Source organism: Juglans microcarpa x Juglans regia, chromosome 2D, assembly GCF_004785595.1.
Source record: "Juglans microcarpa x Juglans regia isolate MS1-56 chromosome 2D, Jm3101_v1.0, whole genome shotgun sequence".
Taxonomy (NCBI): Eukaryota; Viridiplantae; Streptophyta; class Magnoliopsida; order Fagales; family Juglandaceae; genus Juglans; species Juglans microcarpa x Juglans regia.
Window position 1 is genome coordinate 8,502,291 of NC_054596.1, and position 27,714 is coordinate 8,530,004.

The 27,714-nt window shown below is 34.4% G+C and overlaps 4 protein-coding genes across 8 annotated transcripts; 3 read left to right on the forward strand and 1 right to left on the reverse strand.

Annotated features, from left to right (window-relative positions):
• The first annotated feature begins 3,842 nt into the window (after positions 1–3,842).
• LOC121248260 (65-kDa microtubule-associated protein 3) lies at positions 3,843–9,784 on the forward strand. 5 transcript variants are annotated; one of them, XR_005937414.1, is made up of 15 exons: positions 3,860–4,055; positions 4,195–4,263; positions 5,372–5,459; positions 5,593–5,799; positions 5,963–6,214; positions 6,325–6,534; positions 6,627–6,782; positions 6,901–7,060; positions 7,145–7,296; positions 7,390–7,477; positions 7,837–7,910; positions 8,054–8,128; positions 8,209–8,497; positions 8,832–8,974; positions 9,094–9,319. XR_005937414.1 is itself a non-coding variant. In XM_041146665.1 (15 exons), the coding sequence occupies exons 4-15, from the start codon at positions 5,388–5,390 to the stop codon at positions 9,564–9,566; spliced, it is 2,208 nt and encodes a 735-aa protein (XP_041002599.1). In that variant the 5' UTR covers positions 3,864–4,055; positions 4,195–4,263; positions 5,258–5,303; positions 5,372–5,387; the 3' UTR covers positions 9,567–9,784. The 5 variants fall into 5 exon arrangements, 4 of the variants coding, with proteins under 4 accessions (XP_041002597.1, XP_041002599.1, XP_041002600.1 ...); XM_041146665.1 differs by lacking the exon at positions 8,832–8,974 and adding an exon at positions 5,258–5,303 and having other exon boundaries at positions 3,864–4,055; positions 9,094–9,784; XM_041146666.1 differs by lacking the exon at positions 8,832–8,974 and adding an exon at positions 5,258–5,303 and having other exon boundaries at positions 3,864–4,055; positions 5,378–5,459; positions 9,094–9,784.
• Positions 9,785–10,885: 1,101 nt separating this feature from the next.
• LOC121248339 (AT-hook motif nuclear-localized protein 6-like) lies at positions 10,886–16,117 on the forward strand. Its single transcript, XM_041146787.1, has 6 exons — positions 10,886–11,722; positions 13,349–13,416; positions 13,703–13,834; positions 14,874–15,035; positions 15,417–15,778; positions 15,924–16,117. Exons 1-5 carry the CDS (start codon positions 11,371–11,373, stop codon positions 15,714–15,716), a joined length of 1,014 nt encoding a protein of 337 aa, XP_041002721.1. The 5' UTR covers positions 10,886–11,370; the 3' UTR covers positions 15,717–15,778; positions 15,924–16,117.
• Positions 16,118–19,277: 3,160 nt separating this feature from the next.
• LOC121248344 lies at positions 19,278–20,599 on the forward strand. Its single transcript, XM_041146791.1, has 2 exons — positions 19,278–20,212; positions 20,467–20,599. Exons 1-2 carry the CDS (start codon positions 19,373–19,375, stop codon positions 20,575–20,577), a joined length of 951 nt encoding a protein of 316 aa, XP_041002725.1. The 5' UTR covers positions 19,278–19,372; the 3' UTR covers positions 20,578–20,599.
• LOC121248294 (probable aminotransferase ACS12) lies at positions 20,205–23,944 on the reverse strand. The gene is made up of 4 exons (XM_041146713.1): positions 23,385–23,944; positions 23,128–23,262; positions 21,831–21,991; positions 20,205–21,675 (listed from the first exon to the last, which is right to left on the reverse strand). The coding sequence occupies exons 1-4, from the start codon at positions 23,823–23,825 to the stop codon at positions 20,820–20,822; spliced, it is 1,593 nt and encodes a 530-aa protein (XP_041002647.1). The 5' UTR covers positions 23,826–23,944; the 3' UTR covers positions 20,205–20,819.
• Between the last annotated feature and the right edge of the window lie 3,770 nt (positions 23,945–27,714).

The following is a 27,714-nucleotide window of genomic DNA, read 5'->3' on the forward strand; positions in this document are numbered from 1 at the left end:
TATCTCAACCTGTTTTCTCACATGATCAATTATATGTGGCTTTATCAAGGGTTAAGACTGCATCTACAGTAAAGGTTTTAATACGGCCAGTGTCGACTGAACGATCAGAAAAGAACTACACAAAAAATATTGTCTATACAGAATTATTAAGATTAACATGTTCAGATTAATGTTCTACAGGTAATGATTCAATTGTATAATTTGAGTTTAACTACTTAAAAAAAATTATGCATTTTATAGAATTCTTTTTTCTATATGTTTAGTATTGTGTTCTTTATTTCTCATTGTAATTTTTTTTTAATTTAGTATTGGGTTACTATACTTACACATTTAATATTTTTGCATGTGAACAGTTTTAAAGATGCGGACGGTTTATACATCGATAAAAGATATCACTCCAAGTACAAGGAATTGGAAAATCAAAATGATCGTGGCAGACAAGTCACCCAAATGAACAGGCCAACGCTCACCAGTGAAGTACCAAAGCCTAACATTGATTGATCCAGAGGTATAATATTTATTTCTATCTATTGTCTTTTATTTTTTTTTGGTGTACTAACAACTGATAAATGATTTTGTTATTTTTGCATCATATTTATTAAGTTTTGTATTTTTATTTTTTTTACTACTAATTTGTAAAAAATCTTAAAAATATTATTTTTTTAAAACCCAAAAATAATTTAAAATAAACAAAATTATTATACTCAATTATTTATTACAATATTTTTTTTTGTAAATTATTTATTTCAATTTCTTATACTATACAGGGAAATCGAGTACAAGCAACAATGTTTGATATAGATATAGACTTGCGAGATGATACTTTACATATTTTCCGGTCATATTACATCAGTAATGCATATGTAAGGCCACTGGATCCGAAGTATAGAATTGAAACACATGAATATCAATGGATCTTAAATTCCAAAACGATAATTGAGGAAGTTCCAAAGGATGAAGAACAATTGGAGGTACCAAAGTACCAACTCATTCCGTTCAATGAATTAGACGCTTACAAAGACTCAATTGCAGAAATAGGTAATTCACTCTTGATTTTAGAATATTTAATTATCAATATATTAAAAATTTAAATCTTATTTGTCAGATGTTTTAGCTGTTGCAATCAATATCAAGCCATGTAGAGAGATAACTTCAGTGCATGGACCAACAACTATTCAGGAAATATATGTCATTGATCAAAGGTAAAAATATTTTTTGGGTAGTTCACTTTTTTAAAATTATGTTTCAATCTTTATTTCTTGTATATTCTGTTAATTCTTTTTTTTATTTCAATTTTTGTAGCTTAAACCCCATATGTTTAACTATGTGGGGTCAATTTGTGTAAGATGAATGCAAAAAAATCTCAGAAATAATTGGGACAAAGCCAGTTATACTTGGAACAAGAATAAGAGTTGGTTCTTATAATGGTATTTTTAATAATTAACAATCTTATATTTTTCTTTTATATTGTATATGCTTGCATTAATCACGATCTCTATTTCTAATGAAGAATTGTCTCTTTCATCACGTCCGAAAAGTAAATTTATGATCAATCATGTTCTTCCTGAGGCAACTTCATTGCAAGAGTGGTAATCATCAGAAATAAATCATTATTTGTTTCATGCCACTTGAATATTAAAATCTTCATATTTTTATTTCTTATGTTGCATTTGTTTTTATAAATTTTAAGGGCGGTAATTAATGATTCATTACTTGAGAGTATTATTGCAAGATACTTGACATACCCGTCTACATCTCTGTCTTCTGTTGGTATACGAGAAATAATCAAGAATTGTGATGTTGCTGAGTTGATCAAAAGTTTACAACCCATGGCGGTAAAATCCTATTCTTCGTAACAAATTCAAATATTTATACAATCAATTCATCTAAAAAATTATTTTTGATCTAATGTAGAAAGTAAAATTTTGGATAAAGGCGAAGATAATAGTGGTTGACTTGCACCAGATATTTTTTTACATGTCATGTATTGGTTGTAATAAAGGAATTGGGTATGATTACAATGATAGATTCCTTTGTTACCATTGCAAACACCAAAGTATTTCCCAACCACGGTATGTATCATTCAAATTTTTTGTTCTGTTTGATAATTTATGTGATAGATTTAATGTATAACTTTTATTGATTCTAACTTAAAATGATATTTCCATCAATTTTATAGTTGTCGAGCATATGTTCAACTCGACGATGGTACAGGAAGACTATCTGCTGTTATGTTTGGTGAAGTTGTAGAGGAAGCATTCGGTTGTTCGGCAGTTGAGCTAATGAATCATACTGGTGATGCATGTTTTCTTATTTTCTATTACCTTTATTGTTGTGAGTAAAAAAGTCCATCTTAGAATTTTTGACATATTTACTACATTAATTTCCAGCATATATATTCTTTAAATTTTTATTAATCATGCAAGGTTATTAAAAATTTCTTTTGCAGGAACATTTGCCTTATATAGAAAATCTTGTAGCACAAGTTTCACAAAAAGAGTGGATGATTGAACTTTTAGTAGATCCCAATCGACTCAACCAACAACAACACAAGAATTTCAATGTCATTTTTATTGATGCAGTACAAGAAGACACAAAATGATAGATCATAGTAAAAACATCAAAGGACTCATATTTTGAACTGATGTTTTTGTCGAGTTTGTTGCTAAAACTATCGATGTTATAAATATGTGTTGGACTATGTTATATTTTGAACTAATGTTTTTGTTGGGTTTGTATTAAACTTATCGCAAGTAACTTTGCTAAAACTATCAATGTTATAAATATGTGTTGGAGTATGTTATATTTTAAACTAATGTTTTTATCTTCTAATCTATGCAAGCATGTAATTATTATACTCTACTTAACTATCATTACCCTTAAATATTTGCTAGATTTCACATTTTTTCTTATATGTCTTAATTTATTGATTGAAATAAACTTTTTTATGGAATATATATTATTTTTTTAAAATAATTATATCACCGAACTAGGCAAACGTGCTTTGCACGTTATTTTGACCTAGTATACGTATATATACATAGATGTATATATATATTTATCAATATATGAATAAGTTTTACGTGTCGTTTGGATTCAAATATGAGTTAAGATGAGTTGTGAATAGTAGTGAGATGGATTGTGAATAGTAGTGAGATTTGTGAGTTAAAGTTGATAAATAGTAATGAATAGTAGTGAGATGAGTTGAGATGAATTGAAATGAATTGAGATGGCTTGCGAATACAAACCTTATATCCCGAGCCAATGAGTTAACTCGAGCGTAAACGAGTGGACCTTAACGAGCTTTAGCCAAGTCGAGTCGAGTTTTGTTGAATATGTGCCAAGTCGAGTTCGATTTGAATTTAACCGAGCGAGTACCGAATAAGCTATCGAACAAACTGATTCATTTACAGCCCTATATAGTGTACTTTTAGGTCACGTTTGTTTTCACAACTCCTCTCAATTCATTTTATTTTATCTTATCTCATCATTACAACTTTTTAAAATTCACACATAAAATAAAATAAATAATTCAACTTTTTCAAAATTTAAAATAAAAATAATATTAAAAAAATATATTCTAATAATATTTTATTTAAATTTTAACTTTAATCTCAATTTCTCTTATTTACAAAAACCAACGAGACTTTGTTAATAATTATTATTCAACTAAAAGAGGCTAGCAGCACCATTCCTCTATTCGCTGACGACGTGTCTCGATTCTATTTGCCTAACCAAAGTCAGAAATTATGTATCCACGACAGGCGATCCAAATCCTCTCCTCTCGGACTCGGAGTCTTTAAGAATTTGAAATTCAAATCAATCTCCAAACCACCGACCCACGACCACATCATTAAAGACAAAAACATATAAAAAAATCCCTATCGACCGCTCGCTCTTCAACGGTCCCTTTTCCTCAAACGGCTACTTCTCTCTCTAAAATAACAACTTTCTAATTTCAAACCCTTCCGATCTCAACACACTCCTCAAGGAAACCCATTCTGCTCTCAGGAAGACAACAGCCCTATCGTTGCCGACGCAATTCGCTCGCTAAGGTTTGTTCCCCCATCCTCTCTTCTGTGCCCTTTCTATTTTTGCGCTTCTCATGCTCCGTTTGGCTGCCGAGAAAACGTAGGAAAAATGGATGACAAGAGTTTAATGAAAAGTTTCTAAATTTATACGTTTCCTTTTTAGAACCCGAAAACCAAGAGGCGCACACCAAGCTGGACCTGATTATTTTTAGGGGAGGGCGGCGTAATTAAGGCGAGTTTTTACTATTAGGTTTTTGAAAGATTTCTTTCATTCTTTTTTTCCTTCCCTTCAAGTTTTCTCATTGACACAAACGGAATGTTCTATGGTTAGTTTCTCTCTTTTGATTTTGGTTCATACTTGGGGTTTCAATTTTATCCAGCTGAGCTTTATTTTGAAGTTTCTGGATATCATCAATGCTAGAGAAATAAATGTTATTATTTAACGTGTAATTTCCGATAATTGAGAATATCCTCAAAACAATCGGCGAAGAATAAGATGTTTGGAATCATTATATTGTTAGCACTGTGTTAGGCGCGAAATGCATGCCTGATTTAGAAATTCAGGGGAAATTATAAAACATACTTAGCTGAGAAATATACACCAGTAATTTTAAGGCAATCGTTTGTTCTTTCTATATCTACGTGTGTATGAGTTAGTTGAATTTAAATATCTGTGTTTGTATTAAATTTGTTTCGTTTCACTCTTGTTTTTCCTCGGCAATTTGATTTGTTTCAACATTCAAGTGTAATTATTATAATTAAGGCCAACCGAGATATTTATTCCCATGTTCTCATCGGAAAAATATAAATCTAAGCTTCGAATATGTGTTTTGGGACTTTTTTCCATGTTATTTCTAAGGGTTTGAGAAAAAAGGAATAAATTGGCTATGAATTTTCATTGAATGGCTTGATTCCTTATACCCTATGTGCATGCAGAATGTGAGGGAAAAAAAAAAAGGAAGCTTCGAATAAGTGTTTTCTGACTTTTTGTCATGTTCTTTTCAAGGGTTTGGGAAAAAAGGAATAAATTGGCTATGAATTTTCATTGAATGGCTTGATTACTTATATCCTATGTTCATGCTGAGTGTGAAATAAATTCCATTCATTGCTTGGAGACAAATGGTTTCTAGACAGCCACTTCAAACAATTATTGAGTGGTTAATGTAGTAAAGAGCCTAGTGCTTGCTTTCAGTTTGTCATTTAGTTTTACGTCCCTTCTTTTCCAGGATTTGTTGCAAATAGTTTTTGCCTTTCTGCTTCCAGATTGACCTTGTAAGTAAACTGGAAACCCTGTTTTCCAAATATTTTGGGCTATGTTTATGGACAACTTTTCTTGGCAGGTACAGTTGCTATAATATGTCTAATCCTCAAACTGATACTCTTCTCCAAGTGGAGACGACTTGTGGATCCCTTCTATACGAACTTCAGGTTTTTTGTGAATCTTTTTTAATATGTGATAATTCCTATTTTTTTGTCCTCATGTTCCCAAAACATTTTGAAATTGTCCTGGATGTATTGTTTGCCAAAAATTATTTCTCTTTCCTGTTTGTTTTACAATCAGATTATTTGGGATGAAGTTGGCGAGTCAGACGCTGATAGGGATAAATTGCTGCTTGAGATTGAACAAGAATGTCTAGAAGTTTACAGGAGAAAGGTAGATCTTGCAAACCGGTCTAGAGCTCAGCTACGCCAGGCAATAGCTGATTCCGAAGCAGAATTAGCAGCCATCTGTTCTGCTATGGGCGAGCGACCTGTACATATTAGGCAGGTTAGCAAATGATGATGACAGAAGATAACTTGTACATGATATATTTTTTTTTTCTAGTTTTGATACAAACCAATATTACCTAGGAAATTTCTTTCTCTATCTTTTGAAGTTGGGGTTCTAGCTCATAAATTTCCTTCTGCCCTCTCCTGGCTTCCTTTTCCAGTCTGATAAAAATGCTGGAAGCTTGAAGGAAGAGCTCAGAAGAACTCTTCCACAATTGGAGGAGATGCGGAAAAGGAAATCTGACAGAAAAAATCAATTCCTAGAAGTTCAAGAGCAGATACAGGACATCTCAAGGGAGATCTATGGAACCACGGAGTATATTTCATCCAAGAAGGTAGCGGATGAAAGTGATTTGTCTTTGAGAAAACTTGAAGAATTACACAGAGAGTTGCATGAACTTCAGAAGGAGAAGGTTGATTTTTTTTTCATTATTTCCTTGTTCCCATTTCATTTATTGTACTGCTATCTTTGCAATGGTGTATGCTCTTTAGTTACTGTTCATAGATCTTTCCTTTTGTGTAGAGTGATCGCCTGAGGCAGGTTCAGGAACATGTATCTACTGTGAACTCGCTATGCTCAGTGCTTGGTGTGGATTCCAAGAATATTGTAACTGAAGTTCATCCAAGTTTAGGTGATTCTGTGGGGTCCAAGAATATAAGTAATACTACAATAGACCAGTTGGCTGCTGCAATACGAAAGTTGCGAGAGGTTAAACTACAGAGAATGCAGAGGGTAAATAATGGTTCAAATTACTTGTCATTGTCTCGTATTTAAAATGTTTCTCTTTCCTTCATTGATTGTAGTAATCCTCTATGCACTGGCAGCTCCAAGATCTTGCAAGTACCATGTTGGAGCTCTGGAATTTGATGGATACACCAATTGAAGAACAACAGATGTTTCAGACTGTTACCTGTAATATAGCTGCTTCAGAACATGAAATAACTGAACCAAACACTCTCTCTGTGGACTTCATAAATTATGTGAGTTATATACATCTACATTGCCACGTTGTGATTATATGATTTTCGTTTTCTGATTTGTTTGTTTGAAAGAAGTGGATGGATTGTTTCAGAATTTATAAACAAGTAAATCATGTAGGTTGAGGCAGAAGTATCTCGATTGGAAGAGTTAAAGTCAAGCAAAATGAAAGAGCTTGTTCTGAAGAAGAGGTCTGAACTAGAGGAGTTCTGTAGAAAGACACATATGGTTCCAGAAGTAGATAGCACAATGGATGATGCCATTGAAGCAATAGAGTCTGGTATCTGTCTTGATAATTGTTATGGTCACACTGATACTAATACTTCAAGAGTATTGAATGTTTATAACATCTTTCTTCATGCAGGAGTTGTAGACCCTGCTTGTGTCCTTGAACAAATTGAGCTTCAGATTGCTAAGGTGAAAGAGGAGGCTTTTAGCAGGAAAGAAATACTTGAAAAGATTGAGAAATGGTTGGCTGCGTGTGATGAGGAGAGTTGGCTTGAAGAGTACAATAGGGTGAAGTGTTTTTTTACCATCTCTTCAGATTATTTATTTATTTATTTCCATCCCTAAATCCCTCTGATTAATGTTGCCTTTTTGTTGGTTCAGGATGAGAATCGATATAATGCTGGAAGAGGTGCTCATCTTACTCTTAAGCGTGCTGAGAAAGCTCGCTCTTTGGTTAATAAGCTTCCAGGTAAACACTGCACCATGTAGCCTGGCAAACATGACAAATTTGAACTGAATCTTGAGTCCACATGTACAAAGGTCCATTGAAAACTGGGATCAGTTAATTTGAATTGTTTTGTTAAAGTGATGATTTTTTAATAATTTTAGTTTCCAAAGAAGGAAAAAAAAAAATATATATATATATATATAGCATATCTAATACTAATTATCTGTCTACTCTTATAATCTATTATCTGTTTTGATTGTTCTGTTCAGCTTCATTTTTGCGCCTACCTGCTGCCCATGTTTCCTTTACTTCTCTGTTTCGCATCACCCCAACATACTTTGGTGGTATCTAAAATTTCCATCGGTCTTTGTTTGATACAGCAATGGTTGATGCATTGGCTTCGAAAACCATCGCATGGGAGAAGGAGAGAGGCTTTGAGTTTACATATGATGGTGTAAGTATACTTCCCTAAATTTCTGAAGGTGTGGAATGTTTAACTAGTTGGTCCTACTTGAAGTTTGTTCTGTGTTTTCATGTGATTGGTTCTGTAACAATTTATTAAATTGAAAGGGTTCCCTGTTATCTGCTGCTGTCTAGATCCGTCTCTTATCTATGCTTGAAGAGTATACTTTACTACGGCAAGAGAAAGAGCAAGAACGCCGCAGGCAACGGGTATGGATCTGTTACATTGCCCTGTCATATGCCTCTCTGAATTCCTTTGTTTGAACATTCAAATTATATTTCTATTTCAGGACCAGAAGAAACTCCAAGAACAGCTGATTGCAGAACAAGAGGCACTTTATGGGTCAAAACCCAGCCCTTTGAAGACTCAGAGTGTAAAAAAGGCTCCTAGAATGTCAACTGGAGGTGCAAGCAACAGAAGAGTTTCAGTTGGAGGAACAATGATCCACACTCCCAAACCTGATCTGCTTCAATCTGCAAAAGCAAGTCCTCACTCACGTCCCATCAGGAAGAGTGATCGGGTGCACCTAAATGACCGACTGAATCCTCAAGATGATGTCTCTTCCGTTTTATCAGCTGGTAGGTTTTTATACATCAATTTACGAGGAATAGATGCAATTTTTTACACCTTAAAGAACTTGGTACTTATGCTCTCTCTCTCTCTCTCTCTCTCTCTCTCTCTCTCTCTGTTTTTTTTAACCTTTGGATTAATGGTGTTAAATACCCACAGTTTTTAATTTTCTGAGGAAGGCATTGAATGTTGTTGATTGGAATTTTGCTTTTAGGGTCTTAATTTAAGGAGGCAAGTTTTCTTAGTTAAACAACAGGAAGCTACATTTCATTGTTCAACATGTCACCAAAAGAACCTAAAAATATCGTTGGATTCTCTATTTATGTTTTTCTTGTACAATAGGCTCGGACATCGCTGAGTTGTAGAAGAACTCTTGATGGCTATCAGGGGTAAGGGCGATAATGAATTAAGTGGATGATTTAGGCTTATCCTTTGTTTGGTCTTGAGGGAAGAAGTCAGGGCCACATTAGTGGTAGATTGTTCTGGTAATTCTTGCTGGTGTTCCTAGCACTGCTCTTTAGTGTGTTTTGTGGTACATAGAAAATCATTTAGAATGTTTGTTGAATAAAGTTTGCCTAATTTATATTTACCTGGCTATATGTAGGTAGGAGAGGCTTGGATATTGCTGGTCTCCCTGTAAAAAAACACTCATTTGGTAATGGAAACGTTCGTGAAGGAGAGTCACCCGTGATGCGAATACCATTCTCACCCATCTCTTCCACAGCATCATCAAAGGCCAACATGACAAACTTTTCGGATGAGCTGAATGCAAGACATAGTGAGACATTGAAGAATACGCTGCCAACTAACAACATGCAATTTACTAGTCCCTCCAAGACAGCTTCTATGGCAACCGAAGAGAATAAAACACCAAAGGCACTGCCGATTCTTGTCCCTACAACACCTTCAACAGTGTCAGTTCCAATGCAGACAGCTACAACTCCAGCTCCTCAACCAGTCCCTTTTGGCATTCACACAGTTGAAGAGATTCTTCAAGAGATTGAATATTCATTCGAGGAAATGAGAGCTGGTTTTGTGCTTTCCAAAACACATATAAAGCCCATGATACAAGTATGATAAGCTTTAGGTGGACCTGAATTGATTTGTTTTAGCTTGCTTTTAATCCGATCAACAGTGTCAGACCATGAATTTTTGTTTTATGGTGTTTGTGATGGCAAAGTCAATTGTAATTGGCTTTACTGACTTGTGTACATTGCCTACGAATACTGAATGTGAACTAGGATGTTGAGCTTGTCCTTTCCTGGTGTGATCTCTCAATGTTAAATGCGCCTAAAGTTTCCATGTTTTTTTCTGGGGACCGGCTCGTCTGTTCAGGTGGAGTGATCTTGTGTGAGAACACTTTTGAAGGATTAGATCATTTGGGGACTTGTTCCTGTTGTTTAAACAATGAACGGGTTTGTCCAGAATTGACTTCCTGATTTTTTATTGTGTCTTTCAGAGGGAAGAATTTAAACATATTAACTTCTTATCTGGAGAATGAATAACTTGGAAAACTCATCTTTGCTCAAGTGGTATGAGAAGAAAACCTTTACATTCTCTTTCTTTTTCTTACACTTTGCAAATTATAGACGTGTGTAAATATATTAAGCAAATTCTGTTACTTCTTTTGAAATGGATTATTCTACTATAATCATTTTCTGCTCGAGTAAATCTATTCATTATCATCTCATGATGTGTTGCATTAGATGATAGGTTTACAAGTGAAATATAATAAATAATTTTTAATCATCTAATGTCACATCATGGAATGATGAGTAGTATTACTCGATCGCAAGGTCTATAAATCCATTCCATCAAGTAGTACAAGGAATTTTGGGACCCTAATTAATATCTTATTTATTTATATATTTAAAATAGAGTGGTGGGTTAAGGTAGGTGATAATCCTCTTGCATAGACAATATACAGGCCATCTATCTGTGACTATAGAGAAAGGAACAGTATAAATTTAAAAATCTTAAATTCAAAAAATAATAAAAGGAAGAGATGCAATTATTGTGGCTTTAGCAGTAGATTTGTTCAAAAGCGAGGGTATTTGGTTGAAGTTAAATTGGGTCAAACTTTAATTTAACGAAAAGACAAAGAGTTGTCAGTAGGTGGAGAAATGCAAATGGCTCTAACGTTAGCTTTACAGCTTTAAATATTTATTTTTTCAGCTTTAAATAAATAAATGTCAATTTAAAATTAAAAAAAAAAATTTTTCTTTTCCCAAATTAAATTATTTTTTTATTCGAATTTACTGTGTATATTTATTAAATAACCGGTTTTATTAAATTTCCAAGACGGACGTGAACCATTTTCTTAACCAAAATTAATACTTTGAATTTTGCAACTAAAATATTAATTATTAACTAAATTCTCAATATTAAATTACCTATATGATTTTTTTATTTTTATTTTTTCATTTTCCACTTTATTTATTTCTCCTCCTTTTCCTTCAAACTAATTCTGCTATCACTTTTCAATAATTTTTGTTCCTAAAATTTATGATTTTTTCCCTGTAATTCTTGCAATTTTTGGTGAAATTCGGTGCCCCCATTGAATTCCTCTGCATTCTCTGCAATGGCGGAGAATTAAGCCACAGAGCTTTGTCTGTGACTCGGAGCAAACCCATTTGCAGGAATTGTAGTTTTGGGCTTTTGATATTAAGCACTCCAATTAGGGTTTTAGGTTTTTGGGAAGGTTTTCGGAAAAGATTAACAAAATTCAACGTTTTTGCAATCGTTTTCACATTTCCGGGTGTTTTATTTAGGGAAGCTTGTATCTGTAGCGGGTTGGCTTCAGTTTGTTTAGGGTTCTAAGGGCTGTGAAGTTTTTGGAAAGTTTTGGGTTTTTGTTTCTGCCATTTACTTCTGTATATCTATGGAGGAGAAAGAGAGCTCTGGTTCTGGGGTTACCGTGAGAGTTGATGAGGCTCCAGAGAGCTACCGTATAGATCCAAAGACTGAAATCCCGACCCAATTAGGCGGGGGTCCCACAATGGCAGCTACTGCTACGGCTATGGCTGTCTCGCCTGGTACAGGAATGAAGAAGAAGAGGGGCAGGCCTAGGAAGTATGGTGCTGATGGGACCGGTACTCTGGCACTGTCTCCGATGCCGATTTCGTCCTCGATACCACTTACCGGTGAGTTCTCAGCTTGGAAAAGAGGTACTTGTAGGGGGCGGCCCACGGAATCAGTCAAGAAGTCACATAAGTACGAGTATGGAAGCTCAGGTAATTAATGGTCCATGTTTTATCTCTATTTGAATTCTTTTAGGGTGTTAAAAATTTGAACTTTGGTAAATTTTGACTTCTTTTTTTTATTTTTTTACTGTTACATTTAAGATCATGATATGTCCATAAGGTTGCTTCGTAGTTGGTCGGGATGAGGCATAGCTGTATGAAATTCTGTAAGAAAGTTGTTAATAACAGTGTTGATCATGTGAAAATTCAGAGCCAGTCGCTAGTGGTTTGGTTTTGTGGGGTACGATTGACTACTTTGGATCGGATTGGAGTTCTGTAGTAGAATTTAAGAGGATCTGTTTGGGTTTGGAGTGTGGAGGGGACCCTCGTCTTGGATTCCCCTTCAGATCTGGAATTTAATGGTAGTTGTAAGAAAAAGGGTTCTGTTGGGGATACCGTAAAACAAGGGAATGTTTCTCGTCTGGCTCGAATGTTACAGTTCTTGCCTTTCTGAGGGAAGATAACATAGGTGAGAATGATTGAAGCTGCCAGGTTGTGCAATAGGTGAATTCCGGAAAATTTGCTGAATGGAAGAGACTGGGTCATTCAGATATTTTCAGGCTCTTTCACTGCTATTTAAAAATAGTTTACTATTATTCATAAATTATTTCATTACTATTCAATAACTATTTCACTACTATTTACATGGTATCTTAGCATCCAAACCAAGCCCTATTCTTGAAAAATTGTGATACATAAGGGCAACTTTTAACTTTTTATGAAGTTTACCACCATTCTTCAACGATTAGGTTGTAATTCAAATTGTAAACGATTGGTATAAATTTCTGGTCTAGTACTTACCGAATTGAATGTCAGTGCATTCTGTAATTAATTTTCTAAAAAGATTTAACTTAAAATACAAACTTAAATTTAAACGTAAATTGATTTGAAAGTCATAACCTATTGAAATAGAGACTGCTTTGTGTATAATGACCAGTTTACCCCAAAAAATCAATCAAACAATTTTATACTTCTTCTAAGATCAGGATATAACTAATGCACATTTTATCTGGATCAGACTCTTTATACAAGCTATCATAAAGGTCGCTCGTATGGGGTTAAAAAATCATTGACCAATGATGGTCAAAGTCAAAATCTTGTTCATTCACAACATATAGAAGTACCAACCATAGCCATCTGGATGATTAGGAAAGAAAGTACAAAGTATACTTCACATTGGATCTTGACCAATTCAAGTTGAGCACTCACACAAAAGTTCCTGGTCGGCTTTGTATTAAATCTGTATTTTTCCCTTTTTTTTTTTTTTTTTTTTTTGGGTTCTAAGCTTATTTTTAGTTGGTCTTCTCATTTGTTACTGCAGCATTTTCTTCTTGCTTACCTTATATCTTCATACACTGTTCCATTCATTAGACCTCTTATATTGTGACCCTATCATTTTGCCGGCTTCATCAATAAAATAACTTAACGAGAAATACATTTGTTTCTTAATCAAGTTGGAAATGAACATTGAAAAGCAATTTTGTCGGCATGCTATTTTGTAATTTTTGTTTATGTTTGAATAACAACCCCCTTTTTAGGAGCTACTAACCATGTTCTACGAGTAAAGTGAGAGTTCCATTTTGGTTTTATCGATTTTTTCATAAATTTGTATTGTAGGTGAGAGAATTGCATACTCCGTTGGTGCAAATTTTACTCCCCATGTGCTCACAGTTAATGCTGGCGAGGTATGTCCAGACAAATATGTGTGAAATGAAACTTGGTCAGCAAATTTCTAATATTCAATTATACATTTCAGTATCAGAGTTTCTTTGGACTGTGTTTCTAGCCAATGTTTTGGGCTTGGGAAGTCTTTTTTCTTTTTCAACACATGAACCCAAGCAGAAAGCTGATTGAAAATCACTTTTTTGAAATATTTTTTACACGGTGACTTCATCAGTTCCTTTCCAAATATTTAGTATTTAGTTTATCTTGTACTTCTCTTCACTATGGTATTCCTTCTGGTTGTTACAGGATGTTACAATGAAGGTTATGTCCTTCTCTCAACAAGGATCCCGGGCCATATGCATTCTTTCTGCAAATGGTACAATTTCAAATGTTACACTTCGTCAACCTGCTTCTTCAGGGGGTACTTTAACATATGAGGTGTGTCCTATGCATAAAAGGTCGTCCTTTTTTTTTTATTAATGTGCATGAGCATCAAATTATTGAACATATAAGCCGACTGGGTATGACTGTCATACTGTTTGACACTCGAATCCAAACTGGATGTATCATTTGTGCGCCATGTGTAATTTATGTGCCACCAGATGTGTGTTCTTTGTACTGAAAAATACAAGAATATGGTGGCTTGTTTTCAGAGATGTATTTTTAGCATGCACTTATTTTCTCCCTAGAATTCCTAGAAGTTGGATTCAAATTACACATTGTTGGGGGGCAATGCTGCGTAGCAAGTTAATTGAAATTCTAGAGCTGACTGTTACAACCTTATCCCTTCCCTTCTTTTCCAAAACTGAAGACATCTCTCTCTCAAACATTTTCTTTAGCTGCAGCTCAAAAAACTAATCTCCACCATCACCATTCTTTTATATTACTTTCTGCTGCTGCTCATCAATGTTGAGTTTGAATAATATCTTTCAGAAAATGAACTTGTTGAGTGCCTTGAAGCTTTTCTTTTCATCGGTTAGGATACAACTTTTTTTTAATGCATAATTTTCTATATAAGCATATGTTGACCTGACTAAACATGGAAGGTATTTATGTAATTATGTTCTATTTATATGATAATTGATAGCGATAACAAGGACAAGCATCACTTTGAGTAATTCTTTATTTGAAAGGCTTGTATACTTCCCTTATGCCTATGCTGTTGCTATCTCAACTATGCAATCTGAGTTCTTTGTCAATCTAAAGGTTGATGTACTCCCCTGTGGAGCAATTATTGCTGATCCTTGTTTTACTCTTCAATATGGCTAACTTATTAGTAGCCTTATGTCCTAGTGGTTACGCAATTTATTCTTTTGAAGTTGGGGTTCAAATGTTCACATGTGATGGGGACAGGATTAGTGGGTTAAGAAGTTACAGAACAAAATGGTCCACAATAGCTGGCTTGGTGGTTGTAGTATCATTATCCTTTTCACACATCATCGCATTAACCATTAAGCTTTCTTGGTTGTTTTTACAGGGTCGTTTTGAGATACTTTCCTTGTCTGGATCATTTATGCCTACCGAGAATGGAGGAACAAAAAGCCGATCTGGTGGGATGAGTGTCTCTTTGGCTGGACCAGATGGTCGAGTGATGGGTGGAGGACTTGCTGGTCTCTTAGTGGCTGCTGGTCCTGTGCAGGTACAATAATTTGTTTTAGAAGAGAAATGAAGAAGAAAGGGACAGAAGATTAAAGGTCATTAAGCAGTTGTTGAAATTTTAACCTTCAAATGCTAATCATGGTACTTTGATATGTTTAAAATGAGAATGTATTATAAGTTTTTCAAATATGAAATAAGTCACGTAGATGGGTAATAACGAGCTACCACTGTAGATAACACTGCGATCTTGCATAGTAATGCTCAGCAGATATGCCCATATGACACTGACACTACATAAATTCTTCATTCATGCGTGCATGCCTATGCATACTAGTGGGCGTGTATAATATGTTTTCTTTTGTCATCCCCATTAACCATTTGAATAGTTGTATAATTATTCTTTACCAATTGAATGTATCAGGTTGTTGTGGGCAGTTTTCTACCAGGACACCAGCAAGAACAGAAGCCCAAGAAGCAGAGAATTGAACCTATATCAACTGTGATCCCTGCCCTTCCCAATCCTCTCCGTGTTGAAGAAACAAAAGGAGTCTATGGGGGAGAAAAAGCCATTTTGAAATCTTTCACACCCTTGCATGGCGACAGTTCAGCTTGTCTTAACCCGATTCAGGGCTTTAGGAGCTTGGCTGCCGACATTAAGACCTCTATGCCTGAAGAAGAATCTAAAGGCGCCAGCCAAATGAAGTGTGAGGTTTCTTGTTGATCATGTTCACTCCTTGTGTGCGGGTTGTCTTGCCTGTTATCTGTAGACACTACGAGGATTAGGCTCACCCAAATTTGTTTGACAGATATATAAACTTCATGGGCTATCTACTTAAGGACAAACTAGGATTCAATATGGTGTTTGTTTTAACCCCCTCCTTGTGTGCGGATTGTCTTGCCTGTTATCTGTAGACACTACGAGGATTAGGCTCACCCAAATTTGTTTGACAGATATATAAACTTCATGGGCTATCTACTTAAGGACAAACTAGGATTCAATATGGTGTTCGTTTTAACCCCCATAATTCTACCTTCTAATTAGACGTTAGGTAGGACTTCTAATATGATCAGGCTTGTATTGTGGAGCTCTTGTCATCATGTATTTTTCTAGTGTTGTGTTAATGATTGGTGCAGCATTTCAGATGTATCAAAAACCTACCATGTCATTCTATTCTTCTGATTTAGTTCTCTGTATCTGAACGATTAAATTCAAGTAGATTATTTACCCTTCGGCGATAGAAGGTTCTCTTGCACAGCCCTTAGATAATTACATGCAAAACTAACTAATATATGGGATTTTTACGTTTCACTTTAGAAAGTACATGAAAAAACAACAATCACATCAATGCCATCCCAATTCGGAGCAAAATATATGAATATATAGACCTCCACATACATTAATAATATGGAATGAAATTGAGTTGGAAAGGGTTGCCATGTTCCTGTGGAATGACATTATCACAGCACCGCACGCCACATAAATTTAAAACTGCAGACAAACCCAACCCCCCAAAGGAAAAATAAATTAAAAAAAAAAAAAAGAAAAAAAAAATTCTTACAAACGTGGAAAAATAAAAGAATAAAAAATGAGTTCTGTTATATATAGTCACTTTTGCATACTCCTTGTGCACTTCATTGATGTGATTGGTTAAAGTAGTTATTTTATATTAAAAAAAAGTGACGCAGTCAATCATATTAGTGAAGTGTACAAAAGAGTACCAAAAATAACTGTACATAAAATTTTTGATAAAAAAAAAAATAAGGAGCGAGAATAAAAGAGATGTCTCGTAATAGGAATCCATAGTAGACAATGTTGTATGAGTTTGGTCCACCTAACAAAAGATTTAGAACATCTAGAATAGCCGCTGAGCAAAAATCCGACAATCTGACTCCGAATCAGACTCCGCACCGGCTCCGCTCCGCTCCGACTCCGACTTGTCGGAGTCAGAGTTGGAGGTTTTTTTCCTTTTGGAAGTCGGAGTCGGAGTCATTGATGAACTGACTCCAGCTCCGCTCCGATCTGACTCAGACCCTCCAACTCCGCCTCCGCCTTCGACGTGCTCTCCGACTCCGCCTCCGCCTCCGATTTTACACATATTTTATAAAAAGATGTGTTTTTCTATATATTAATTATTTAAATTTTATACAACTATATCTTCTATAGTTAGTTAAACTCAATAATATACTAGTTAAATGATATATTTATACTATAATATATAGACTAAATTGACTAATAATAGTTTAGTATATGATTATATGTAAATATCATACTATTACAAATTTACTATATTACTACCATGTAACACTAAATTACTAATGTATAAATAAAATAGCATGTAATACTAATGTATATATAATATACTATAAACACTAAGATGCATAATAACATCAACATGCAATATTGTAATACTAATGGTAAACACTAATCTATAAATTTATAATAACATATAATACTAATGTATAATAACTAAAGTATTATTCATATAAATTACTAATAGTATTAATTACTATATATAAATTAGTAAACCACTTTAAGCCTATATATAAATTACTATATAAATCACTATAGTATTAATTACTAATACTATATTACTATATGATACTATTAACTATAGTGATATACTAGTTTTAGACATTAGTGTACTAATACAATCAGTGATATAGTTAGTATAATATTTATACTAATACTATAATATAGTTATACTAAATTAAAATCACTATAGCAAATACTAATATATAATTATGCTAATCACTATAACTAATACTAATACTAATATAGACTATAGTTATAACTTATAGTATTATAATTATACTAAATCACTATAACTTATACTAATATAGTTATACTAAAATTTAAATCACTATAACTAATACTAATATAGTTATATTACTATAGGGTACTATTAACTATAGTGATATACTAGTGTTAGTATACTAATACTATTAGTGATATAGTTAGTATAATATTTATACTAATACTATTATATAGTTATACTAAATTAAAATCACTATAGCAAAAGTTTAATCAAAAGTTAGTATGTTACTTGTTTTATTTAGTTGTATTTTTTGTTATAATCAAAAGTTTAATTAGTTTAGATTGCAATGTTGAGAAAATTGAAATTTGAAAGCCTATAATTTTTTTTTTTTTAAAAAAAGTGGGTCAAATATGAAGTTAAAAAAGATAAAAAAAAAAAAAAAATCAAAAAATCTGACTCCGCTCCGACAAGTTGGAGTCGGAGTCGGAGTTGGAGCGGATTCTGTACATATCGGAGTCGAAGGTCAGATTCGACCTCCGACAAAGTCAGAGTCGAAGTCGGAGGTTGGGCCCTCTGACTCCGAAACAGTCGGTGCTCAGCCCTAAGAACAGGAGAGACGTGAAGTGGATCTCACAATATTTATAGTTGTCCAGTAGTTTTTTTAGACAATATTAAATGCTCAATGAATATTATGGACCCATTTCATAGTATGTCTCTCTTTCTCACTCTAAATCCGGTCAAAAACTTTAAGAAAAGTCTATTCATATATAATGTATACATGTATGTAAACGGTTCGTGACTTGCTTGTTACATAATTAAAAACGCTCCGTCTAGACTTGACGCCCAAAGTCCCAGAGCAAACCCACTTGACAACGTGACGTAGAGATCTTACTTCCTGCATGTTCCATCTTATTATCAATTGAATTGGATATGATTGGTATCGCTTCGACATACATCGGTTGAGGTTTCATTTATTAGGTGTTTGTTAGTATTTTCTTTGTAAGTTGGTTGTATAAATTTTATATGGTGTTCATTTGCTGTTGCTGAATTCGATTGTATTGTTTTTTCATGTCTTTTGCCTGCTTGCAATGACATGGTCTGAAACTGTCCAAATCTCATCCAAATTAATATTTAATGAAACACCTTAACAATTTTGCATGCATTTGGAAACATAAAGCTATTATTATAATAATGCCTTGGTTGTTTTAGGAGAGTGTTCACCGAACTAACCCACGAGAGGATATAACCAAAGAAATATGGGAATCAGAGGAGGATACATAGGCGCTTTAATATCTAGAAAAATAAAAATAAAAAACGTAACTATAATATTACTGGACAGAAAACAGCAAACTCCAATCCCAAAGATCAAGTTGATGATATCCAGGGGGTTTTATTGTATTGGACCAGGTCTCTCGCGTTGTAACTACTGACTCAGAGAGAAAAATGCAGGTGACCTAACCTCTTCACGCACAAAGATAGAGCAGTAGTTAGCATGAACTAATTCTCTTCAAGCACTAAAATGGTGCAGTTAGCATTTGTAGTTAGTAGCTGACACTCCCATTATATATAGAGAGAGAGAAAACAGGTGGAGAATATCTTCAGCTACAGAGTCCATTCCAAAATGGCAGAGAAAGAATTCAATGGAAACTCAAACAGGAAGCAGGCTAGGCAACCACCTTCAGTCCCATTTCTTTGGGAAGAAAGGCCAGGAATACCCAAAAAGGACTGGAAGCCAGGTACTTCTTTGGTTATTCGGCCTGCTCCAAAACCTCCCGTCAAACTTCTTGTCTCGGTTCCCTTCTTGTGGGAGGAAAAGCCAGGAACGCCGCTGCCCTCCTTTTCACAGTCACCACCGCAAGAATTGGTGCCACCAGCAAGGCTCAGCAGCCCTCCATTGCTGTTAGCTTATGCTTGCCACTACAATGACAATGACAGCAATTATTACAATAAAAGTGGGAATTATGGAGGCGAGGGAGATGAAGAAGGTTTTTTTGAATCAGACATCGAAACATTCAGTTTTGAAACAGAAGGTTCATGCAGCTCGGCTCCCTCTCTCCTAGCAAATTGCCTTGTACCATTAACAGCAATTTCTACTGCTATTCCAGTGGAGAAAATATCAGCAGAGGAAGATAAGAGTGGCCAGCTGGAAACCCCTTCCTCACCACCTTCTGAAACAGACAGTAGTACAAGCAGCTATGTAACTGGCACTTCAAGCCTTGTAGGGGCTTCCTTCTTGGAACACCTGTTTCCACTCTTTCCACCCAGTTCTGGCTTTCTCGAGAAGGTAGGAGAAAAGGATTGCAAGACTTCACTGGAACCAAAAAGTAAACCCTGCGATCTTGAAAGCAATAGCAGTGTCGTGGTAAGGAGCCCCCCTACGCTTGGAGAGCTTATAATGATGAGCCAAAGGAGAAGTTACCGGAGAAAGGCTATTCAAATGAGAAACCAGAATCTATCAAAGGTAAAACTCGATCTCTTGCTTCAATTTTGCTTATCATTAATCTAGGCATTAGCCTACCATAGAATAACATTTGGTAAGTACGTTTAACCAAGACAAAAAACAAAAACAAAAAAAAAAAAAAAAAAAAAAATTTTACAAAAAAAGTAGTCAATTCCTTCCAACCCAAAAAGAGAGAGAAGCAAATGTTATCTACCCCTATTTGAACAAGGAATGCGAAAACAACTTTTACTCTTGCCTGAATGGAACTATGACAGGAATTGACAAAGAAAGGCGCTTTCGGATGCTTCATTTTCAAATCTGGCAGCAAGATGATCGAAGCACTGTATAGGAAGAGGAAGCGCTTGCCGATATTGAAACTGATATAGAAAACTTCTACCTACTTTGTGGTCCAACATTTCTGCATTCAGTTCCTTCCCTTCAGTTTCTCTTCCAAATCAATATAATTCTCATTTCTGGGACTTGACAGTGCAAAACAATTTACTAAATCTGCGATGTATTGAATTTTCAATCTATGATAACTCAAAGACAGCTGAACTCATATTCCTGATAAATTTTTGTAAGGTGTCAATGTGAAAACTACTGAATTAGCTGTTTCTACCACGGTATTTCAACTTGAAGATTTGCAACTTTCAGCAACTTTCCGGATCCGTTCTATAACTATAGGAATATCCTCTTTAGATAAAGAAGTAAAACAACATCGGAACCATCCCGGTTCTATGCAGTGACAAGCAGACCCCGGAGTCACATTGATCTTAGCAATATTCAACAGCTTTTCCCATAAATCAAGTTCCCCTTTCTCACTATAAGAGGGAATTAATCCACTCATATCAACCCAACAATATAAACCAGCACTACTCAGTGCACACTCAATTCCTAATTGTTTCAAACCTGCCACAAATAAATCATGCATTTTACATATCCTCTTTTTGTTGGTCTCAATATATGTCTGAGTGAATCTGGTATCTAAGAGCATTGAAGTTAGCAGCCGCTGGGTTGGAGCAGAAATTGAAGAAAACCTTGTTAATCTTTTAGCAGCAACCAAAACACTGTCATTAAAGGAATAGATCGCCCCAACTCTAAATCCGGGAAGAGAGAGATCTTTCGATAGACCATATACTATATGAATTCTAGTTTTGTCAATATCTTTCGAATCAAGAGCTTCAGCCATGCTTACAAATTCCTCGGTTCCATGCATAGACCCCGCAAATATTTCATCAGCTATAATATGGATGTTCTTCTCTTGCGAAAAGTCTAAAAGACTGTCAAGTGTTTCTCGAGGTAGCAAATTGCCAACTGGATTTGCAGGATTAGAGATGAGAATCCCACAAACTTTTACTCCACGTTTTCTTGCTTGATTAAATGCTTGATCAAGAGCGCTGATACTTATAATAAAGTTGTCAGTTCTGCGACAGTGAACTGGTATTAGTTCCACTCCAGTGCGCCATCTCATATCCCTGTCAAAACTGTAGATCATTTCTTAATTAGCTTCCCCAGTACATTTGAGTATAGAAAATTGGTGGGGGGGGGGGGGGGGGTTGGGTGGTAGGTTGGTTTCTTAATTGATAAAAAAATGGTTTTATCCATAGATATCAACTTTTAATGAATGTCATAGCATTACCCAGGATAATAAGGTGTGGGTACAAGAAATGCATTTCCTGGGTCTGCTAAGCAGAAGCATAGCATCTCAAGAGCAGGAGTGGCACCACAGGTCAACACCATCTGTGATGGGTCAAATGAGACTGCTCCTCCCATTACCTGAGACATGAAACCTGCCATTGCCTAAAGCACCAAAAGGATAATTCATATTAGCAGTAATAAATATAGAAATACCACGAACTAAATGTGATTTCTGATTACAAAATTGGCTGATCACTTTTGTACAGTATTCACCAGAGTCATTAGGCTAGCCTTACATTTTTTCGTTCTTTGGTTATAAAAAATAATGAACATAAAAAAAAAAAAAAAAGGAAGTGACCTCCATTATTTATTTTATTTTTTTGGCAATTTCTGTTAAATCCAGAAATCACAATTTTTTTTGTTTTTCTGTATGTGAATGATGTACGAGATAAAACATAATTATCTAAAAGAGAATCCATATGATTAATTAAAAGTATATTAACCGTACCACGAGCAATCCTACAAAAGAAATTGGTTACTTATCAATCGTTTTAAACAGCTACTAATCTTAGATTTAAGCAAGACACTAGCAATGATAACCAGTGTAATAAAATCTGCAAGTAAAAAAGAATATATTCAGTAGCATAAATTCAAGATGAACATATTCAAGCAAATCAGTGAAATCACTCTGAAGAAAGAAAAAAAAAACTAATAAAGGTGCAAACATTGTTTGACTAAATGTTGACTGTAAATTGTAAAGGGTTTACAATCAGACATACAAACCTAATATCCTTTTTCTTTCAGTAAAAAATATTATTGACATTAATGAGCAAATGTGTAGCCTCAAGTACACAGAACGTATACAAGGGAATAACACCCAGTCAAGTGCTAGAAATAGATACAGGGAACAAGTATAATAACCAACTTTTTGCCTCATTGCGACAGGGGAAAAAAAATTCCAAAGATTATCGATGGTGGACACATAGACCTGCATCTGCTCATAACAGCTAAATGCTACCATCTTTAGACTAACCGTAACTGATTTGGCACCAGAATTAGATCTTCTATGAAACTAATTTACTACCAACTAATCAAAGATTTCCATAGAAGATGGCCCATGAAGTGTAGAAAAAACCCAGCTATAATTAAATTCTCGTACCAATCATCACTTAACAGAGAACACTTGAATAGCTCGCACTCATTTACAACTGCAGTCAATATAGCATCAGTTGCTACGAATCCAAACAAGAAAAATCTTCCCTTTTCTTGTTTGAAATGAATAAAGGAATAAATTTTACCCCTTTCAACCCCATTAATCCATCGAACGGTTGGTACGCTACGATTCCACTAATACTCAAATAACCGCCGTCACTTCCAATTACTGAATCCTTCAAGTTCTCCGAAAGCCATTTCTCAATCAAATCAAAACACAGCTACAAATTACAATCACCCAAAAAAATAAAGAATAACAAAGTTAGTCCAAACCAAACCACCAAAAGATAAAAGGAGAAAGAATTCAAAAATAAACAATTAAACGACCAAAACAATAACTCACTCTGTTTTCCGACAACCCAAGTTGGATAATCCCATTGGGGTTATCGAACTTGTCATAAGCGTCCTCCGAAACCTTATCCAACCCGATATAATATGGCGAGTCGTTCGGTCTCGCAATCGAGCTCGCCCTAGAAGAGACTCGGACGCGTCCTATGGACCCACGGGATGATAAATTGGACCGCGAGGATGAGCGTGGGAGCTCAGTGAGGTTGGACGAGGACTGAGACGGCGTTGTTGGGTTCGAGTCGGACCTGGGAGAACGGTGCCGCTTAACGTAGAGCTGGAAGAAGTAGAAGAGGGCGCAGGGGATGAGAGAGCCCAATATAAGACCTCCGCTACCTTGGACTACCCCCCGTAGAGGCACTACGAGGCGCATCGCGGTGGCTCGCTTTCGAGCCTGGGATTCGGGTTCATAGTATTCTGGGCTACGGGGACCGGTCATGAGTTTGGCGGGCGGCCCGAAATAGTCTCAGGGCTCGGATGGTCCGTTGGAGTGGAAAGTTTGGTTGTGAGGAGATGAGGATGAGACAACGTTATAAGTTTATAACTGTGTTTTTATTCGAGCTGGTTTTGGCATTTGAGGCGGCAGATGCCATTTTCTTGATTAATTTGGACCTTTTTGTGTTGCTATTCATTCGCTTAAAAGTGAAAATTGAAAAAGTTGTGATTAATTTACAATTATTTTCAGAATTTTACAATATCTTTTAATTTTAAATTTTAAATACATCAAATCTAAAAGCAAAAGTCAAAATAGTTTTAAAAGTTCATATTTTATTAAATAATTATATAAAAGTTGTATAATAGTAGTAATTTTATCATTTTCGAAACAACAATAATAATGGAGGAAAATGATACACATGCTATATTTTTTATAACTTTTTGTATAATTATGTTTTAAATTAAGGATATTTTTATAAAATAATTTATAAAAATCACATCACTTTACATAAACACTTTCATTTTAAAATATAATTATATAAAAAATTATAAATAAAATTGTATATATATCATTACTCATAATAATTTTTTTAAAGCTTGTCTCCCTGGGATGTGTGGAAGGAGACATCATGTTGCCTATTCTACATCTACATTCAAGTCTCTATTCTGTGTAGAGACGTTAATGGGTTCGCTATTTATTATTATTATTTTTAAAGAAGGGAGCAACTGGTATTTCAAGATACTAATCATTCGATTAGTTACACAAATGATATGAGATGAGAAAACTGTTAATAATAGTAAGATAATTTGTGAATAGTCTTAAATTATTTGAGTTAAGTTGTTTTATGAAATTTTGAGAAAAATAGAGAAAAAATCAAATTAAAACATTATAAAATTAAAATATTATTTTTATTTTGAGATTTAAAAAAATTGAATTGTCTTTTATGTTTTGTCAAAATTTGAAAAAATTATAATTATTAGTTACAAGAGTTGAAAATTTAAAAATTTGAAATTAAAAATTATTTATGTTAATGGTGCTAGAATGTTGAGATGAAATAAGTTGGGTTACGAAAACCAAAGGAGCTACTGAAACATAACACAATTACGAAGGAGGTAAATGATTTTTTTTTTTTTTAGCATATTCTGTTTTGGGTTGTTTGTATACAGATTGGTTTTTTAGTCTTGTATATGTTGTATATTTTGGAGATGTGCTACAATCACAAAAATATCTCAAAATAGTAAACTTATAATAAAAATAATTTTACAATCTGACGTACTATATCAAACTATGTTAATTTGTAAATTTATTTTTGTGAAATATATTTTTGTGGCCAAAGTTCTAAGTGAAAACTCGAATAACATATGAGTCATACTCACTAAAGATCAGAACGTCTCCCTCCCAAGCAACACAGAATCCACACACTACTTACACTCATTACTCATTAGTTATTACATATTGTGTTTGATGTTTGAACTTCTTTAGGGACAACAGTAGTTTTGTTGCACAATGTTGTAATGACTTGGTTGTAATAATTGTTTTCGTTTAGATTGTTAATCTTATAAGTTTGATTTTTGGTTTTTGTACTCAAAGCTTATTGTAATCATGGTATTTTCTATCATAAACGATGGTGTATGAATATAATTAGAGTGGGGAGAATATAAAATTCTGGTTGGGCCCTATTGGGAGGAAAATTTGTGTCCCTCTCGGTAGGGTTGAGCACCGACAATGTCAGAGCCGGAGTACCCTACCTCTGATACTGACTCCAACTTGTCAAAACAGAGTTAGATTTAGACTTTTTTTTTAGCTCATTTGAAATTTTAATTTGACAATCTTGAGCTCTTACAAATCGGATTTGTACTTCCATATTTCTTTTTTTTTTTTAATATTTTTTCAATTTCAGTTTTATTAAATCATAACTAAAATTGAAAAAACAAATCATTGTACAAATAATTGTTATTATACATGTTATTATATGTTAATGCTTATACATTAGTATTACATGTTATTATATATGGATTATTACACATTACTAGTACAAGTTATTATACTTTAGTTATTATATATTAATATTACATGTTATTATAAATTTATATATTTGTGTTTATACACAATACATTATTATTAAATGTTATTATACATTAGTTATGATATAATTAGTATTGCTTGTTATTATACATTAGTGTTTATACATTAGTGTTATGCGATAGTAATAGTTAATAGTATGGTGTTTACATATTTTAAACTATTATTAGTGAATTTAATCTATTTATATTATAATATAAGCATATTATTTTATAATAATTTGCTCATACTAGTATACTATTGAATTTAGTTAACTATATAAGTTATAGATGTATCAAATATATTTGATTAATATATAAAACATGCATATATTTTTATAAAATATGTACAATATCGGAGTCGGAGTCGGTATATCGCCACCTCTGACTCTGACTTTTCTGGTTAAAAAAACTCTGACTTATAGAAGTTAGAGCGAAACCAGAACGAAGTCAGAAGCAAAGTCAGATTTTTGAAATTTTGCTCAGGCCTACCTCTCAGGCTAGCCCGAGTCTATACTGAGGACTCTTCACACATTTACCCCTTATGCACGACCCATGAGCTACCCTAGCTAAGGTGGCCCAATCTCCACATCTACCCCTTATGTACGACCCATGGGTTGCATGAAGGGTAAGGGGGCCCAGGGCCCCAGCGGGAAGGAGCCCAAAGCCTGGGCAATAAGGAAGCAAATATAGGATGACGGGACGCTGACGTCAAAAGCCTAACACACACACGAGTAGAAACCACAGTAAGGCAACTTGTCCCCAATAGTGTGCGCGACACGACCCCTTGTCACTGATAAAGGCGCGCAGGAAGTGGCTGTGCCCACATACCTGCTGCGAGGATGTGATCAAAAAAGGCAATGCTTAATCAAAGGCGACAGCACAACGTCTTGTACAAAAGACAGGAACCTTTGGCATGAAATACAGGAAGACCACCTCGGCTAGCAGTATAAAAGTCAAACACCAAGTCCAAATAATGATCATGATTTCTTATTTACTAAAATTCTCTCTAAGAAGAAAAACATTACTTTAAGCATCGAGAGTTATCCATAACCCCGAGCCTCCACCTTATTTGTGTTGCAGGTAGCTGAGGCCTGTACGAAACTTGTCGCCAACATAGAGTAAAGTCCGTCTTTTATATTAAAAAGAACGTACAAATAGATCAAATGTTGGACAAAATGGGAAAGCATGAACACACATACTCAAAGTGATATATGGTCCAATTAGCTTGTAAAAGGTTAAGAGACAGGAAAGAAAACGAAGCTATATTTTGTGTCATTGGTTTGTGTTTCATTTTACTCGAAGTACTGTATAAATTAGTCTCACACAACGAATGATTCTGCATATCTGTAGGGATTATTGTTGAGTAAAAAAAGGATACAGTTTATGTGAGCTGCAATTGCCAATTTCAGTTATTTGTGTTGATATTTTTTCTTAGATTAGTTTGTTTGTGTGCATTGGATGGTGAGAATTTCTATTGTTTTACAGATTTTAATATTGGGTAATGCTATATACAGTTGTAAAATGTATAAGTATCGTATAATTCTTTTAGACGGCTTTGAAAAAAAGTGGTTTAATATTAAAAAATTAATTTTTTTTATATAGATCTCATATTTGTTTACTTTTTTTTTTAAATATTGCGCGACGTTTGTACATTTCACAACTGTATATAGCATTAGTCAAATTTTAAAATTTTATTATTCATTTGATAAATACTACAGTAGGAAAATTATAATAAAATTAAATTTATAAATTGAAATATATCGTATGATATTTGAGTTCTACTTTCGTAAAATGGCTTCGTGGTCAATACATTTTAAGTTCAAAAAAAG